We start from the raw sequence: 18,883 nt of genomic DNA on the forward strand, positions 1-18,883 counted from the left end.
TCTCCTGGCCCTGCACACCTGTTCCCTGTGCAAACCCATTCTCGGGAGGTTTCCTTAGCTCCTGGACCTTTCCTCCTCAGTTCCCTGCACAAGCCTGCTCTGTGTCTATCTGTCTCAGTCTCAGGGCTTCCTCAGCCTCTTACACTCCCCTTCTGTTCACTTGTTAGTTCTTTTCTGCTCATGGGAGTCTCAAGGTGACCTCTCATACAAGGGGCTTTCGCCCCTTTCTGGAGCTCCAGACTCCTGTTCAGCTGCTGCCAGGGCCTGCCTGCAGACCCCTGCATACCACCTGACCCAGGGTTCATCCTGGAGTGGCCTTGTAGGGAGTGCCATAGCGCTTTAGTTAAAATTGGAGGACAAACCCAGTTTCTCGGTCGCACACACCACAGTCAGTAGTCGGTGGGGCAGTGGCTCAGACCACTGTCAGTGCCCCAGAAAGTCCTGTTCTTGAAGCACTAGCCTGGCCTTTTGGCTGATCTCCGCACCAGGACATGGGGCTGAGTTGTCAAAATATAACCCTAATTGACAAATACAGGCTGATGGAAAATGATTTTATTTCAGATGATGGGCACACAACGCAGTCAACAGTTGAAATGCTATAGAGATGTTATCTGAAACCTATGTACTCTTGTTGACCAATGTCACTGCATTGAGTAAATAAATTTAAAAGATATATATGTATTATACACACACACATACACGTATGTATATATATCTTCCCTTTGCATTTGGTGAAAAATTCACACCTCTTAGCTTACTGACTTGTGAAGTACTTTTCTGATATGGTGTTTCCTTCACCCCATGAGCCTGCTGCCTCCTGCCTCTCTCCTTCCGCCTGCACTAGTCTCTGAGATGCGTCTTTCTCCTTATCTTACCTTTGTTGTCCAAGCTGTGTATGGGTCATGCTAAGGTGACCATCTTCCTGAAGCATTCCTAGGAAGAGGTAGGTACTGGGAATTTTGCTTTCTTCCAGCCCAATGAAACTGTCATGATGGAACATACTCCCTTTTAGAATACTGATCTTAGGGAGTTAAGTTGACACTGTGGGTAAACGGGCGTGTTCTTTGGCACTTGGCTCTTTTCTGTTACCTAAAAACTTTGGAACAGAATTTTAAGGTAGTGTTAGGGATCAGAGGGGTTGGTGTTATAACGTGCCCATAGTTTTCTTGCATACACATCAAATCTTAAGGCATCACAGATCAGCTTTATTACAACAGGGTTTTGATATTTCTACCAGAAATGATTAGAATGAGCAGCTTAGTTATGCTGCTGACCATTGTGATGCAGACAGGTATGTGCCCAGAAATGCAGAAGGTGCCCACAGAGGGAACCACGTTTGGTTTTCCCGTGATCCTATTTGCTTTTATTACCGTTGTTTTCAGTATAATCAGATTTAATCGGCTATTGATTGATATTAGGTCATATAGAATTCATGAATTTTTTAACATTTCCACACACAGTGATGTTATTAGATCTGTTTGAACCACATACAGATGATACCCTGGCAGTGGTCACAGGTGTGCGTCATGTATGTGAAGCAGGGCTGCACCATTAGGCTCGGCAGCGTGACCGGTAGCATTTTCGAACACCTCAGAACTTTCTGAGCATTTGAGAATGATCCCTGATTCATAGGAGATGCACGTAAACCTGGACAAAGCGCATATGATGGCTATTTCAGACTTTCTTTGTGTGCTTGCAAACTCGTGTTAAGAAATAGTAAGGGGCCTGACCAGGCGGTGGCACAGTGGATAGAGTGTCGGACTGGGAGGCGGAGGACCCAGCTTCGAGACCCCGAGGTCGCCAGCTTGAGCACGGGCTCATCTGGTTTGAGCAAAGCTCACCAGCTTGGACCCATGGTCGCTGGCTTGAGCAAGGGGGGTTACTCAGTCTGCTGAAGGCCTGCGGTCAAGGCACATATGAGAAAGCAATCAATGAACAACTAAGGTGTTGCAACGAAAAACTAATGATTGATGCTTCTCATCTCTTTCTGTTCCTGTCTATCTGTCCCTACCTATCCCTCTCTCTGACTTCTCTCTGTCTTTGAGAAAAAAAAGAAAAAAGAAATAGTGAGGGGGTGTTGGGGAAGTACCGGGGTGGTGAGTGCCACTCCCCGTTAGCTGCAGCTGCAGCCAGTGGAAAGGCTTATGTCCAAGTCTGTTCATCTTACAGTAAGAGAGCCCGGGTGTTGGGAATGGGCGTGGGCTGTTTGGACTGCGTGTGTCCACAGCTTCGCATCTGCCCTGCTTCCCACTTGTGAAGATAAAGTTGTTAGCAGGTGGCCTCCAACTGAAGTAGGTCTTAATGTTTTTATTACCATTAAGGAAATTTGGAATTTATTTTTAGTCTTGCATTATGTCAGAAGTGAAGTGCATTTTACTACTGCTTTTGCCAATAAAGTGGCTTTGCGAATGTGTCCAGACTGCACCTGTGGCTGCAGGCGTGGAAGGTCTTTGGGGGCGGCTGGTCACATATCTTGTACCTGTGGTGGCTTTACGTGCAGAGGGAGGTCAGAGTGCCTTGTTGTCCCCACCTTTCCTGCCTTTGTAAGAGCGGCTGTCCTCCATGGTGCTCTCCCCATGACCTCAGGGGTCCCTGCAGTCAGCTAGCCTTGCGACCACCTGTCCACAGCACTGCCCTGTGCTGAGTGACTCTCAGGGCGGCCTCAGCTACATAAAGCCTGGTGGCTGATTCTTAACATGCCCCAGCATATGTACAGAGCCTCCAGTTACTCATATACACGTTTTAAGTTGTTTTATTGTCTATTGAGTGATTCATTTTGGAAATACAGTTGTTTCAAAGTTAACTTGAAAATACAACTTTTATAGCCATAAATATAATGGCCTTTCAGATATATGTGGGAAGATGCTAATAACAATTTTTTGTGAGAAAATGTGTTATAACAGAATATGTTAGGAGAACCCATTTGTTTATACATGTACACAGAGTATCTGTGCACGATTTATACCAAGGTATTAACTCTGATTCTTGGGAAGATGGGATAAAATGTTGGGGGTTTTTTTGTTGTTTTTTTTGCCTTGTTGTTAAAGATTTTTTTAAAGAGCAAAGGAAGCACACCTATTGAAAATATCTAATTTTTCATATTCTTGTGCTAAATTTTGGTATTTATACTTAACACAATTTTAAGAAATCTTGGTATCAGTAAAATTATACTAGATAGTACATTTTTAAAAGAATTCATTTTCTCAACTGAGGAGAAATAAGGCAAGGAACTACTTACTACCTTCTAGGATTCCCTTACGTTGAAAGTTCAGATTTTTCATGCATTTTTTTCACTGTTTTCTGTGTTTCCTAGCTAAAGCTCCGTAAAAACAGGCAAACCAGAGTCAGAGCACACTTTATGTACCGGGTGTGTGATAAGTGTTTTCAGTGTCTCAGAGATATGGGGGTGACGACCTTCCTGAAGTGAATTTAGGTGGGAATTTGTTGAGATGGTCACAGCAGAGTTTTGAGCATGCTTGGTAACGCGGCGTGTTTCATTCATCTCCTGAAACTCGCTGTGTTTTTTCATTCTAATTTTTTTTAATATTTCAACATAATTTTGAGACTTTCCCAGATTTCATGGTTGTTGTAGGTGCCTCCAGAGTGAGATCCCATTCCTCTCAGGCCAAACTTTCCTCCTGTCACTCAGCCTCATGCGGCTGCCTCCTGCACTTCTAGAAATGTTTTATGCAAGCTTTCCTCTCATTATAACATGGTGACTCAAAAGTGTATCCAAAATGCAGGGTACCACAGAGAGCTAATTTAAAGGTAGACACAAAGTTTCTTAGTTCTGAAATGAAATTGACATTATACAGAAGGGGGTTAACCTTTAAAATATATTTTTAGCCTGACCAGGTGGTGGCACAGTGGATAGAGCATCGGACTGGGATGTGAAAAACCCAGGTTTGAGACTCCGATGTCGCCAGCTTGAGTGTGGGCTCATCTGGTTTGAGCAAAAATTCACCAGCTTGGATCCAAGGTTGCTGGCTCAAGCAAGGGGTTACTCGGTCTGCTGAAGGCCCGTGGTCAAGGCACATAATGAGAAAGCAATCAATGAACAACTAAGGTGTCGCAATTCGCAAGGAAAATCTAATGATTGATGCTTCTCATCTCTCCATTCCTGTCTGTCTATCCCTGTCTATCCCTCACTCTGACTGTCTCTCTGTCTCTGTAAAAACAAACCAAAAAACATATATTTTTTTACATTCAAATTACTTTTTAGATATCAGTTAACATTAAGAAATATTTTTATATGGTGTTTCAAGAGTGGTGATTTAAAATTAGTTACTGAATATTTGAAGTGTAATTAGTAATAACATGAAGAATAGAAGACGTACTATGTATTATGGTCAGTTGATATGTTGTGACATGTACTCAGAAGGGAGGAGACTCAGCTCCTCTGCTGAGATCGCAGCCACAGCTCAGGGCCGCCTCTGCCTGGGAAGAGGGGGGTGCATGGGGTGGTTCCGGGGGTCAGGGCATGAGTGTCAGTGGTAATATAGATTCCACATTCCGAGTGGTCCAGTGTCCTCAGCCTACATACAGCTCTTTTGAAGACGTATCTTGAACGAGTGTTTGCTGACTCTTGTTTTCTCCGTTCCTTTTTAGGCTTCTCTACAGCCTCGCCTTTAATGCCCGGTTTCTGAGGCACCTTTGGGCTCTCATATCTTCAATGACAACGCAGATGATCACAGGGTATGTGCTCCCTGGGCTTATAAACTGAGCTTGAGGATGGGGGAAGCGCTGCCTGATAAAAAGGCCTGGCAGCTTACCTGTACCTTAATTCCTATTGAAAGGCGAGTCCCAGATGGTCTCGATTTCACACATAGAATCGATGCCCGATGTCGTCGTTTATCTGTGTGTGCGGTGAAGAGTATGGCTTCATCAGAGGGTAAATCTGGTCATTTTTGGAAGCCAGAGACTTGAAATTCCTTTGCTCCGTATGACTTTCCTGTGCTCTTAGTGGTGAGAATGTGGATCTAAGAGCCAATGTAACATCATTACAAACATGAAAAGATACCAAGTATTATTGAAGTTGGTTTTTAAAAACCTCCTGTTGGAATCACTTGATAATTTTTCATCTGAATTATTATGTAACTTGAAGGTGAGACTCTTTAAGATAGGTATTTTAATTGAGTGAATAATAAGCAGAGAATTGAGTATTTGTGATAAACTGCCTTAAGCCATTATCATGTTGAGTGTCTCCTCTGTCAGAAGTCCAAACTGATCCCATGTCATAAAGAAAGGAGATGTGGGTAACTCAGTTTACTGGAGACTAAATTTCAAAAGGCAGATGCTTATGATGCTCATGTTCTAGCTTTGGAAAGACAACTTTCTGTTTTGTTTTTGTTTCTTGGGCCGTTTGTTTGTTTATTTATGGAGAGGAGGGACAAGAAGTCGAAAGAAGGAATTTTTGGTGAGTGAGGGTGGGGTGCCCAAAACCCAGGCATTCAATCATCTGAAGTGGGATTGGGTGTGTGGCATGTTAGATGATGCAGAAGTCTTGCATTGAGGGTTCTGGACCTCAAGCTTCCTGGAGTGGTTTGTGGAGAGAGGAGTATCCCCTCTGAGTGCCTTATTTTCAGTGACAAGCCACCCTGTCCACATCACCTATTGCTGCTAATGAAAGAGAGTATGTTTTAATAGCACAGCTTTGAGGCACTTTCCTGGGTTTGTTTTTTTCATTTAATTTTAATGCATCCTAAGTGAGTGAAAGGAGTTTTACTGATACCTCTGCAGCTGATGAAACTCACAGAGGCTCAGTGGTTCGCCCATATCAACAGTGAGTTGCAGAAGCAAAGAATTGAGAGAAACCTGATAATACTCCTCCTGTATCTCTTCATTTTCAAGTTAAAGTGTAAGGCTTTTATTTATTTATTTTTTAAGTATAAGGCTTTTAGGTGTGTTATGTTTTGCTTTTGGTGCACTTCAGCCACTTATGACTATGCCAGGCTTGGCTCTCATGACAGGTTTGCTTAAGGCAAAAGGAGATTGGGGATCCTTGGGACAGGAAATGACCACTGGCCTATGAGTGTCTCTGCTTAGCAAAGGAGGCCCTGCCCCAGCTCTGCCGAGGGTGCCTGTGTTCATGGTGACTGTCTCGTCTCGTGCTAGGGAGGTGGACTCATGGTGTGTGGAAGATGAGATATTTTATACAGACTTTTAAGAAACTAATTATTTTTAAAAAGCCAATGTGAGAATTTGAGTTTCTTTTTACTTGCTTAATTTATTAAAATAAAGTCCCTCAAGAAACTTGGAATGATGTATTAATTAACCCTCATGAATAGCCCATCATACTTTTAGAATAAAATGCCTGATTTTTCTGAACATACATGGAGTTGAACTTGAAACAGTTCTATAGGAAGAGGTACACAGCTGGGACTTCTGAGCGTTCGTGAGGGAAGGACTATTGACTCAGAGGGGCTGGGCTGAGGGCATGTTGTCTGTCCCGCTCCAGGTGTGGGTCTGGGCCTGGGTTCGAGGCCTAGGCATCTGCATTCTCACAGGCTCCTCGGTACCTGAGATAAAGAGATAAGGGACGCAAGGCCAATGGGTTCTACTTGCTATTAGACATTCTTTTAGCAACACCACACTGAGGGGCTCTGTACTGGGTACAATCAGCGTGGGTGCTCTGACCCCAAGCCTGGCCAGTGTGGCCGTCCACACAGTAACATTGTGCTGATACACAGAACAGAATTAATGTATTTTGTTGATGTTAGTAAAAATAATAGTTTGTCTTTTAGTTGCCTTTTTACTAAATGCAGAACTACAAAAAGAGGTACTGTTGATGAACAAATAATATTCAAGGGACCAAAATGATCTGCCTTAATTGAATGTGTTAAACCAGGGGTCCCCAAACTTTTTACACAGGGGGCCAGTTCACTGTCCCTCAGATCGTTGGAGGGCCGGACTATAAAAAAAACTATGAACAAATCCCTATGCACACTGCACATATCTTATTTTAAAGTAAAAAAACAAAGCGGGAACAAATACAATATTTAAAATAAAAAACAAGTAAATTTAAATCAAGAAACTGACCAGTATCTCAATGGGAACTATGGGCCTGCTTTTGGCTAATGAGATGGTCAATGTGCTCCTTTCATTGACCACCAATGAAAGAGGTGCCCCTTCCGGAAGTGCAGCGGGGGCCGGATAAATGGCCTCAGGGGGCCGCATGTGGCCCGCGGGCCATAGTTTGGGGACCCCTGTGTTAAACAGAAGGGAAAAGGGGATTTCAACAAAAAGGCAAAGTGTGCGTCCATAGTGGCTTCCCCGAGGGCCGTGCTTGGGCCCACAGCTCACTCTCAGACTCCAGACATTCATAAAGAGCAGCAGTGGCTCTTCATTTTTTATTTGTTATTTATTGACCTATGTTGTTAGAAGGACTTGACCTTCCCTCTAAGTCAATTCATTGCTAGTATAAATGTTCTTTTCCCTGATTATATTTGTCTGGGGTCATACCCTAATTCGTTCCCAAACCGGAGCTGACCTGCCTGCCCACAGCGACACAGTGGACAGAGCATTGACTCAGAGTGCTGAGGTCGCCAAACCAGAGCTGATGTGGAACTCCCTGTGTTCTACCCCGTCAAGGTCGATGGTGCCCCTGCTGCAGGTGATGTCCAGGGGCTCCCCCATGTCGCTGGATGACTCGCGTCGCATCATTCCGCTCTTCTACCTCTTCAGCTCCTTGTTCAGCCACTCGCTGATCTCCATACACGATAATGAATTCTTTGGTGACCCCATAGAAGGTGAGACTTGGAGGAATCGGCTTGTTGCTGGCCCCTTGGCCTCCCCGTTTCCGTAGACAATAGAGACGTTTCAGTCCTTTTAAGCCATTGGGCGTGTGTTGAGAAGTTTTTCTTAAATTGTGGTGGTTAATTGGATCTTGTTTTTTGATCGTAGGTCAAAGACAATCCTCCCTGATGCCTTTCACTTTAGAAGAGCTGATCGTGCTGTCCCGTTGCCTTCGGGACGCCTGTTTAGGGATCATCAAGTTGGCTTACCCGGAGACGAAGCCGGAGGTCCGAGAGGAGTACGTCACTGCGTTCCAGAGCATTGGGGTGACTGCAAGCGCTGAGATGCACCAATGTGTCCAGATGGAGCAGAAGCGGTGGATCCAGCTGTTTAAGGTGGGTCTGGCATCCACCCCAGGGCCAGAGACGTGCAGGGCTCACACGTCCTCCTGTTGGATGGGTCATCCTGTTGGATGGGCGGACACTTGTTTACAGAACCTGGAAATTAACAAGACCCGTTTTACATTTGCCTCTTTTGTGGATGCTATTTTAGCTGTTTAAATGTAGTTGGGTTTTTTTTAATTTGTTGGGGTGACGTTGGTTAATAAGATCATACAGGTTTCAAGTGCACATCTCTGTGCTACATGATCTATATACTGCGTTGTGTGCCCACCACTCAAAGCCACCAGTGTCACTGTGGATTTGATTCCCTTGACCCTTTTTTACCCTGCCCCCCCAAACCTTTTCTACCCATCCTTTTAAAGCCTCGTTTTTACATTGTTAACTGCATCTAAGTTGCTCCAAATACTTTTCATGACAAGGTAAAGTACAAGTAAATTTTTGTTTGTTTTTGTTTTGTTTTTACAGGGACAGAGAGAGAGTCAGAGAGAGGGATAGATAGGGACAGACAGACAGGAACGGAGAGAAGATGAGAAGCATCAATCACCAGTTTTTCGTTGCGACACCTTAGTTGTTCATTGATTGCTTTCTCATATGTGCCTTGACCGGGGGCCTTCAGTAGACTGAGTAACTCCTTGCTGGAGCCAGCGACCTTGGGTCCAAGCTGGTGAGCTTTTTGCTCAAGCCAGATGAGCCCGCGCTCAAGCTGGCGACCTCGAGGTCTCGAACCTGGGTCCTTCCGCATCCCAGTTCAACGCTCTATCCACTGCGCCACCGCCTGGTAAGGCCAAATAAAATTTTTAATGTTATTCTTATTTTGCACTAAAAGACCTCTTACAGATTTTATTTTTTTTAACCTTTTAAGAAATTAACACAGGTGGAATAATGTCATCAATGTAATGAAAGTTGAATATAAATTATTTTAAAATATCATTATCATCACCTTTCACCTTGCAGAACAGGCATTTACGCATTGCCACGGTGGGCATGTTGGCAGGAAACCACCAGCACCGGGAGGGACTGTAAACTATCAGGGGAGAAGAAAGAAAAGGAAAAGGGTGCTTGACTTGCCATGAAATTTCTGCAGCAAACACATCCAGTCAGCTAAAATCACTCATTAAAGGAGCGGGAGCAGAAGAAATGCATTTTCCAAATTGAATGCTAGATTTACAGTCCGTTTAGTGCCGGTGACCTCTCGCACACTAATGTTCAGTTCGAGTCATCAGCTGTCCCTTTAGGTCTTTTATCACCTCTTTTGTCAAGCTATCTATTTAATTGAAAGAAGTTAATTGAATGAAAATGATCAACTAAGCTTGTATTAATATTGCTAATGGAACTTTCTTCTTGGCCATGTTTGGAGAAAGATGTCAGGCTAGACTTTAGGAAAGGCCCATTAATGCTTGCACTTAACCTGATGGGCTAATTAAGGACTGCTTATTCATCGTATGAGCACACAGCCGTTTCTGTCCAGCCGTCCGGCCTGGTTTTACAGCACATTTCACTTACGGGCGCGGGCATTAGCTGCAGAGAGAGGAACTGATAATGTCGTGATTACACTGAATGCAGTCTGGATGCATCATTGACTTTATAATTTTTGCAGATTGGTGTAATATATGTTTGCACAACTTATTTTAATTACCTATCTCTATATTCTTTTTTTTTTTATTTTTTTATTTTTATTTTTTTTCATTTTTCTGAAGCTGGAAACAGGGAGAGACAGTCAGACAGACTCCCGCATGCGCCCGACCGGGATCCACCCGGCACGCCCACCAGGGGCGGTGCTCTGCCCCCCAGGGGGCAATGCTCTGCCCATCCTGGGCGTCGCCATATTGCGACCAGAGCCACTCTAGCGCCTGAGGCAGAGGCCACAGAGCCATGCCCAGCGCCCGGGCCATCTCTGCTCCAATGGAGCCTTGGCTGCGGGAGGGGAAGAGAGAGACAGAGAGGAAAGCGCGGCGGAGGGGTGGAGAAGCAAATGGGCGCTTCTCCTGTGTGCCCTGGCCGGGAATCGAACCCGGGTCCTCCGCACGCTAGGCCGACGCTCTACCGCTGAGCCAACCGGCCAGGGCCTATCTCTATATTCTTAAGTAAACTTTGAAGGTCACATGTTGAGCCCTTAATATATCCTTTCTTAAAGACGGACAATTCTGCAAATTTTCTAAGTTAAAAGTAAGCTCCCCCTCCCCCATTTAAAATCTGTAATTCTTTTTTTTTTTTTTTTTCATATTTATTTATTTATTTTTTACGGAGACAGAGAGTGAGTCAGAGAGAGGGATAGACAGGGACAGACAGACAGGAACGGAGAGAGATGAGAAGCATCAATCATTAGTTTTTCATTGTGCGTTGCAACACCTTAGTTGCCCATTGACTGCTCTCTCACATGTGCCCTGACTGCGGGCCTTCAGCAGACCAAGCAACCCCTTGCTGGAGCCAGCGACCTTGGGTCCAAGCTGGTGAGCCTCGCTCAAACCAGATGAGCCCGCACTCAAGCTGGCGACCTCGGGGTCTCGAACCTGGGTCCTTCCACATTCCAGTCCGACGCTCTACTGTGCCACCACCAGGTCAGGCAAAACCTGTAATTCTTATGTAAACTTTTCCAGGGTATGTGTATTATGGTAGCATATGTGTTTTTCTTTTAAGTATTTAATTAAGCTCTGGAATCTTTGTTGATAAAACTTTTCATTATGTAGATATCAGGTATTGTGTACAGTGTCAGGTAATTTCATTATTTTATAGCACCTATTCAGAATTTAATAATTCTCATATAACAGGCTTATCTTTTGTACCTAGAAATCTCTGAATTTAATAATGCTATATATTTCCCCCCCTTTGGTTCTATTTTATTTTGCTTAATTAAGCATTAAATAGAAATTCCATAGTGAATTTTTTTTGCTTCAAAATGACTCATTAACACTTTTTATCAGGGATTGAGAGATTTATTTGAGAATGAGGGTAGAAGTTTACTTTTTTTGGTAAAGGATTTTAGGTTTGAAATTGCAATGTTGCAAAGACGTTTCTAATTTAGAGCACTATTGTTTGAAGGCAGAGTTTTTGAACAGAATTTCTATTTGGGGAAAAAATTTATGCTATTAATTGCACTGAGGCCTAAAAATTAAAAAACATCAAGGCTTTTTGAGTAGAAAAGGGTTCAGCTGCTGTTAGTTCTTCTGGAAAAGGTGACCCATAACAGGAAACCTGGGACGGTTCCCGCAGTGGCTCCTGTGCTCCATGTAGTGACGCTGAGGAAGACACTGTGCTTCTCTTGTGTTACTGACGAGGTCGCACGGGTAGTGGGTGGAAAGAACCATAATAAATGGTTAGCATAATTATACATTGCAGAAGCAACCCGGACTAAAAGCATTTTGCCAGTGATTTTCTGCCTCCCATTGATCTGACGGGACTACAGTGATGCAACCTGACTCAACCACCGACTTCTCTCGTCTTCAGTCCCACCTGGGTCCTCTCAGACTAATTTCTGGGAGAGGCTGCTGGCTGGTCACAGAACAGAATTTTAAATGGAGAGAGTCATCCTTCTTTGTCCTGTGGTAATTGAGGTCAGCTTCTGAAGCCCGCATTGACACTGCTAAACCAGTTTATGCATTGATCACATTTATAAAGTCCACTTGACGTATCCTCTGTAGCTCTGATTGCTTCAGCCCGTGTGCTCTCCTGGGCAACACGTGTGTGGGTGTGGCTCCCCCCCAGGAGGCGTGTGGGTGGGAGGGGCTCATGCCCTGCTGACCACACCTGTCTGGACACAGGGGACACAGGGTCAGTCACTGTCTTGCTGGTTGGTTAGCGTCTTTCTTTTTCAAAAAGACTTCTTAAAATGTTAAAAATCAAGACCACAGGCCCTGGCCAGTTGGCTCAGTGGTAGAGCGTCGGCCTGGCGTGCGGAAGTCCCAGGTTCGATTCCCGGCCAGGGCACACAGGAGAGGCGCCCATCTGCCTCTCCACCCCTCCCCCTCTCCTTCCTCTCTTTTTCTCTCTTCCCCTCCCGCAGTGGAGGCTCCATTGGAGCAAAGATGGCTCGGGCGCTGGGGATGGCTCCTTGGCCTCTGCCCCAGGCACTAGAGTGGCTCTGGTCGCGACAGAGCGACGCCCCAGAGGGGCAAGAACATCGCCCCTGGGTGGGCAGAGCGTCGCCCCCTGGTGGGCATGCCGGGTGGATCCCGGTCGGGCGCATGAGGGAGTCTGTCTGACTGTCTCTCCCCGTTTCCAGCTTCAGAAAAATACAAAAAAAAAAAAAATCAAGACCACAGCAGACCCTAACTGTACCCCTACAATTACACGCAACATGCCACCATCTCGTCTGTTAAGCGAGGGGTCAGAGCCATGGCCTTTATCCCGGTGGAGCTGTGCCACGTCTTTCCTGACTTTTAGGGGTTCTCTTTGCTTGTTTTGACTATGAGATAAACTGGAAATGTGCTGGAGGACACTGCTATCTTTAAAAACACCCACTTTTATCCACCAGTGATGCAATGGATAAAGCATCAGACTGGGATGCGGAGGACCCAGGTTTGAGACCTCGAGGTCACCAGCTTGAGTGCAGGCTCATCTGGTTTGAGCAAAAAGCTCACCAGCTTGGACCCAAGGTCACTGCCTCGAGTAAGGGGTTACTCGGTCTGCTGAAGGCCCGCAGTCAAGGTACAAATGAGAAAGCAATCAATGAACAACTAAGGTGTCGCAATGAAAAACTGGTGATTGATGCTTCTCATCTCTCTCCGTTCCTGTTTGTCCCTATCTATCCCTCTGTCTGACTTTTTGTCTCTGTAAAAACAAACACCACCCACTTTTAGCAAAGGAGACCGAGGGCTGGGTGAACTCTGATACAGCCTTCTGACAGCAGCAGTCCGTGTCACACGCTTTATGACTTACAGGTTAGGGTGTCATCACTGTCATTCTCTAAATACCTGCAGCCTTGGCCCTGGCCGGTTGGCTCAGCGGTAGAGCGTCAGCCTGGCGTGCAGGAGTGCCGGGTTCGATTCCCGGCCAGGGCACACAGGAGAAACGCCCATCTGCTTCTCCACCCCTCCCCCTCTCCTTCCTGTCTCTCTCTTCCCCTCCTGCAGCCAAGGCTCCATTGGAGCAAAGATGGCCTGGGCGCTGGGGATGGCTCTGTGGCCTCTGCCTCAGGCGCTAGAATGGCTCTGGATGCAACAGAGCGACGCCCCAGAGGGGCAGAACATCGCCCCCTGGTGGGCATGCCAGGTGGATCCCGGTTGGGCGCATGCGGGAGTCTGTCTGACTGTCTCTCCCCGTTTCTAGCTTCGGAAAAATGAAAAAAAATTTAAAATTTTAAAAAAATAAATAAAAAAAATACCTGCAGCCTTGACCCCAGGAACATTGGCTGCACCCTGTGCTGAGGTCGTAACTGAGCCTGTGCTGAGTCCCTGCTGTTTTGTGTTGTTATACAGTGGACATGACAAACACCAGCTTGTTACAGTGAGATAAAGCCGAGCTAGGAGACAGGTGCCGTGGGGCTCCCAGGTAGTCGTGCCACATGTTTGATCAACTCCATGGAAACCGTATGCTGGTCCTGTGGTTCTGTTCTCACGGCACAGGCTTTTCCAGTATCTCTCATACTTCATTTCATTGTGAAACAGATTTTTAAAAATATCTCATTTAATGTATATCTACCATATTACACATTTGCTGCACTTGAGTACCTGTACATTATGTGCTGTATTCTATACTTTGTATTGAATTTTTTTAAAGATTTTATTTATTGATTATATAGAGAGGAGAGAGAGAGAGAGAAAGGGCTTGAGGAACAGGAAGCATCAAGTTGTTAGCAGTTGCTTCTTGTATGTGCCTCGACCAGGCAAGCCTGGGGTTTTGAACCAGCAACCTCAGCATTCCAGATCAACGCTTTATCCACTGCGCCACCATAGGTCAGGCTATACTTTGTTGAATTTCGTCAAGCATTACCTAAGGAGTTTGATTTTACTTACCATATTTTACATATCATATTTTAGATAAAAAGAGATTATTGTTTTATATTATCATGGAACTTCCAGTTTACTCTCAAAATGTAGACTAGATGTTTTGGTTGCATTAATATAACTAAACACCAGTGATCTTCATTTAGAAATACCATACTCTGACAGCAGTAGCCTTAAGCCACATGCACACACACACACACACACTCAGTAGGTAAAGTAATGTATATAGTATTAAAGAAGACTTCCCAGGGTCATTAATTACACAGGGTCCTGTGAATCAGTGCCTGTTCATTTAGAATTTGTCACTGGGCAGTTGTCAGGGTGTGGTTCTTGTGAGCAGTGCCACAGCGATCAGACACCCACCTCGAAAGAACCCGGGATGGGACAGGACACGTCTGGTCAGCACAGCGCTGTGGCGTGTCTGCTGTGCTGCTGTGCTGGCTCCTTCCCTGTTCACTTGTTGGCCTCTGGTTCACTCTGTGTCCCAGCTCTCTGGTTCTGAAGCCTAACTGCATCTGCAGGTCTTTTAGGAAATAGTTAAAAACAGTTATTAACTGGCAACACCTTAAATAAATGAGATCACAGCTGGTGTCAGTGGTCCTGCATGGGCGTCTGTGACTTAGGTCCTGTTTACACCTTAAGTCTCCAGTTTCTTTAGTGGGCCTATCTGTGCCAGAAAATGGGGTGAAATTAACTGAATGAGAACTGTCTCTGATCTCCACATTGGCCATCTTTTGATCCAATTTAAAATTGTTACTCCAACCTGACCAGGTGGTGGCACAGTGAATAGAAAGCATTGGCCTGGGATGCTGAGGACCCAGGTTTGAAACCCTGAGGTCGCTGGCTTGAGCATGGGGTGCCAGCTTGACTCCATGGTTGCTGGCCTGAAGCCCAAGGTCGCTGGCTTGAGCAAGGGGTCACTGGCTCTGCTGGAGCCCCGGGTCAAGGCACATATGAAAAAGCAATCAATGAACAACTAAGGAGCTACAACAAAGAATTGATGCTTCTCATCTCTCTCCCTTCCTGTCTGTCTGTCTCTCCCTACCCCCCACTCTCTCAAAAAAAATGTTATTCTGGTTTTTCTTACCTTTTACAGTCTTTAGTCAGTTTCTGTAAATTTTAGTGACTGTCTCCATAAACTTTGCTGTTTTGGTATGAAATAGTCATATGGCAGTTGAGTTTGTAATACTGAAAATGAATACAGGGAAAAGGACTGTGTTTAGAGGTGTTTTGACATCATAAAAGGGACTCAATTTTCATGGTTTCTTAAATTTTATATTTTTCTGTAAAACTTAGAAGAAAAATAGTTTAAATGAAGAAGGTAATGTTCTCCGTTGAATTTAAAATAAGGAATTTGACATTTCTAAAAATGTATTGCCAGATTTACCAGATAAAGTACGTATCACCTAGTTAAATTTTGAACTTCAGATAACAAGTGCTTTTTTATTTTTATTTATTTATTTTGCCAAAGAGGGAAGAAGGGGAGACAGAGAGAGAGGGATAAACAGGAAGAGAGAGAGATGAGAAGCATCAACTCATATTTGTAGCACCTTAGTTGTTCATTGTTTTTTTGTATGTGCCTTGATGGGGGGGTGCTCCAGCTAAGCCATTGACCTTTGGGCTCAAGTCAGTAACCATGGGATCATGTCTGTGATCCCACGCTCAAGCTGGAGACCTTGAGGTTTTAAACCTGGGTCCTCAGCATTCCAGGTCAACACTCTATCCACTGTGCCACCACCTGGTCAGGCAATTGTGGGATTAAAGGGAAATCTCTTTTAACAATTGGGATTATGCAGTCTTACTTGTCTGGTGCATGTATTTGGAAATTTATCACATTACCCTAATTTTACCATTCCTATTCAAATTACATTTTATTCTAATTCCTTATCCAAATTAGCTTTTACTTAATTAGAAGCAGAGTGTACACATGCCTGGCTAAGTTTTTTAGAAACACCATCAAAAGTCTTCACTTCAACAACATAATAGTTGTATGATCAGGTCCTGATGTTAAAGGTTTAAAAATTTGAATTTATAATTTTATGTTTCTTTATCTTTTCCATCTAATACAAAACTTCAGGTCTTTTTAAATAGACAATGCTGTTAGATCTTATTGATCATATGTTATAAAACTCACAGTTAATATTGACTCCCAGGTCAGTCCTCTAGCACCTACTAGGTTTCCAGTAGGTAGCAGGGTTCTGTTCTTAGGAAGCTTGGTTCCCAGCGGAGCGGAACAGAGGCTCCCTGGAAACAGTGACCAGGGACTGAGCTGGGATCATGAGGAGTATACTGTCTGGAACAGGCATCCCCAAACTACGGCCCACGGGCCACAACAGGCCCCCTGTGGCCATTTATCTGGCCCCCCGCTGCACTTCCAGAAGGGGCACCTCTTTCATTGGTGCTCAGTGAGAGGAGCACTGTATGTGGCGGCCCTCCAATGGTCTGAGGGACAATGAACTGGCCCCATGTGTAAAAAGTTTGGGGACCCTTGGGACTCTGGAGTGTGGGCGAGGGGCGGCCTTCATGAAAAAAAGGAGAGTGAGTGTGCGTGGGGCTGCCGTGGAAAGAGACCTAACTCCAGTCTTAGGTCGGGAAAGAGTGAAATTGTTCTTCTTTTTGGAATGTGAGAATGCGTCTTTTTCCCCCAGCACGCTGGATATTGTGTTTTTCAGAAGACGAGAAAGGCTGTTTTTACCTTAGGGAAAATGTTAATGAAATTGCTGTACTTGGAGAGATGTCTTTCATTGTTGCCCAAGTGAGCTGGTGACATTGCCAAGTTTATGTTTCAAAGCTTCATTCCTGCCTCCTCTGTAGTTTTTGAAAATCAGCCCTTGCACATGCTTGTGTTTAATATCTTTCTCTTTGTTGGCAGATAACTGACAGCTTTGTACCAAAACACATTCTTATGGTCACAGAATGAGATCCTTTCTGTAAACTGATCTGGTAACCTCGACCAGGTCTTTTTTTTTTTTTTTTTTTTTTGTATTTTTCTGAAGTTGGAAACGGGGAGGCAGTCAGACAGACTGCGCCTGACCGGGATCCACCCGGCATGCCCACCAGGAGGTGATGCTCCGCCCATCTGGGACGTTGCTCTGTTGCAACCAGAGCCATTCTAGCGCCTGAGGCAGAGGCCATGGAGCGGTCCTCAGTGCCTGGGCCAACTTTGTTCCAATGGAGCCTCGGCTGCGGGAAGGGAAGAGAGAGACAGAGAGGAAGGAGAGGGGGAGGGGTGGAGAAGCAGATGGGCGTTTCTCCTGTGTGCCCTGGCCGGGAATCGAACCCGGGACTCCTGCATGCCAGGCTGACGCTCTACCACTGAGCCAACTGGCCAGGGCCTCGACCAGGTCTTGATGTCCAAAGCCCACACACTCTTGGGGTGTCCTTTTGACTTCCGACTGGGAGCAGTTTCTGGGCATGTTATTGTAACATGGTCCTCCTCTTCCTCCTCAGGTCATCACCAATCTGGTGAAGATGTTGAAGTCCAGGGACACAAGGAGAAACTTCTGTCCCCCTAATCACTGGCTGTCAGAGCAAGAAGACATCAGAGCAGATAAGGTGCTAATGATAGACATTTTTTAATAGTTTTCCTTAGACATAGATTTTCAGTTTTTATCCTGGAGGAATAAATAATGAGTCCTTTATCGTTATTTAATTTGTTACTTATTATGTAACTAAGTAGTAACTAACTTTTTAATTTTAACTCTTAGGTCACATGATAAATATTTGGCAATTTCATTGACTAAAAGATGCACACTGAGTTTATTGATTTTTACTTTTTTATTTTTATTTTTTAATGAGAGAGAGAGAAAGAGAGAGGAAGAGAGAGAGATTAAGAAGCATCAACTCTTCGTTGGGTCACTTGAGTTGTTCATTGATTTCTTCTCATGCGTGCCTTGACCAGCGGGCTCCAGCTGAGCCAGTGACCTCGGAATTTTGAACCTGGGACCTTTAACCACAAGTGTATTAAACCTCGATGATTCTTTGTTGGGGCTAAAGAAGATTTCTGTTTTTATCTGTATCGGTATAGATAAAATACTTAAAAGAAATGGAGGTTATCTTTGAATTTAAAGGAATAGAGACGAATTTTATTATTACGAACATTTACATCTAAAGTAATTCAATAGCATATTTTTAAAAGTTAACTTTAACAAAGGACACAAGATGTTTTCATTTTCGTCAGAAAAAGGCATGACTACATTCATATCAGCATCTTGGGGATGGGGGCAGAGAATAGGGGTATAAGAGATACAAGGGTTATCACCAAAGCATTAAAGAAAATGGTGTTTTGGAACAGTTTCAGAAGTATTACTGTGTCTGCACGAAATTAAATTACACACATGGCTTCTAGCTCTACCCAGAAGCCAAATTGAGACAGCACGACAGGTCCTGTGCCAGTGACCCCGGCCAGTGCCCAGGGTAGGCCTCTCCACAACCTTCCCACCCAGCAGAAACAGTTGTTTTCACAGTGGTTTGTCCTGGTCTGGGGAAGACCCAGGCAAGACAAGTGTGGAACACTTTGTCGCTGGAGGGATGAGAGGTTCCAGTCCGCGAAAGAGTGAACCACCCTGATGTTGTGTGAAGGTTATAGACCTAGTGATGTCAGTCGAATCACTTATGCTCAGGATGATTTCTCCTTAGTGTTCCCTGAAATAATTCTCATATTTTCACTGGTCCCCAAATGTAAAAAAGTTGAAAACCACTGATTTAAGAGACAGACTACTACTAACCTTATTTGGATACTGCAAAATTCACACAAATTAATTTTTTAGACAATTACAAGAAAGTATTTGGTAATAGTAAGAAATT

At 44.5% G+C, this 18,883-nt stretch overlaps 1 protein-coding gene across 3 annotated transcripts in view; it reads left to right on the forward strand.

The window, feature by feature from the left end:
* UBE3C (ubiquitin protein ligase E3C) overlaps positions 1-18,883 on the forward strand; it is a 76,957-nt gene that overhangs the window by 24,559 nt on the left and 33,515 nt on the right. For all 3 annotated transcript variants that reach the window (XM_066234542.1, XM_066234543.1, XM_066234544.1), the window contains exons 11-14: positions 4,609-4,695; positions 7,591-7,748; positions 7,903-8,129; positions 17,528-17,632. In XM_066234542.1, the coding sequence (XP_066090639.1) occupies positions 4,609-4,695; positions 7,591-7,748; positions 7,903-8,129; positions 17,528-17,632 (577 nt within the window). The remainder of the gene's footprint in view (positions 1-4,608; positions 4,696-7,590; positions 7,749-7,902; positions 8,130-17,527; positions 17,633-18,883) is intronic.

Source organism: Saccopteryx bilineata, chromosome 6 (genome assembly GCF_036850765.1).
Source record: "Saccopteryx bilineata isolate mSacBil1 chromosome 6, mSacBil1_pri_phased_curated, whole genome shotgun sequence".
Lineage (NCBI taxonomy): Eukaryota > Metazoa > Chordata > Mammalia > Chiroptera > Emballonuridae > Saccopteryx > Saccopteryx bilineata.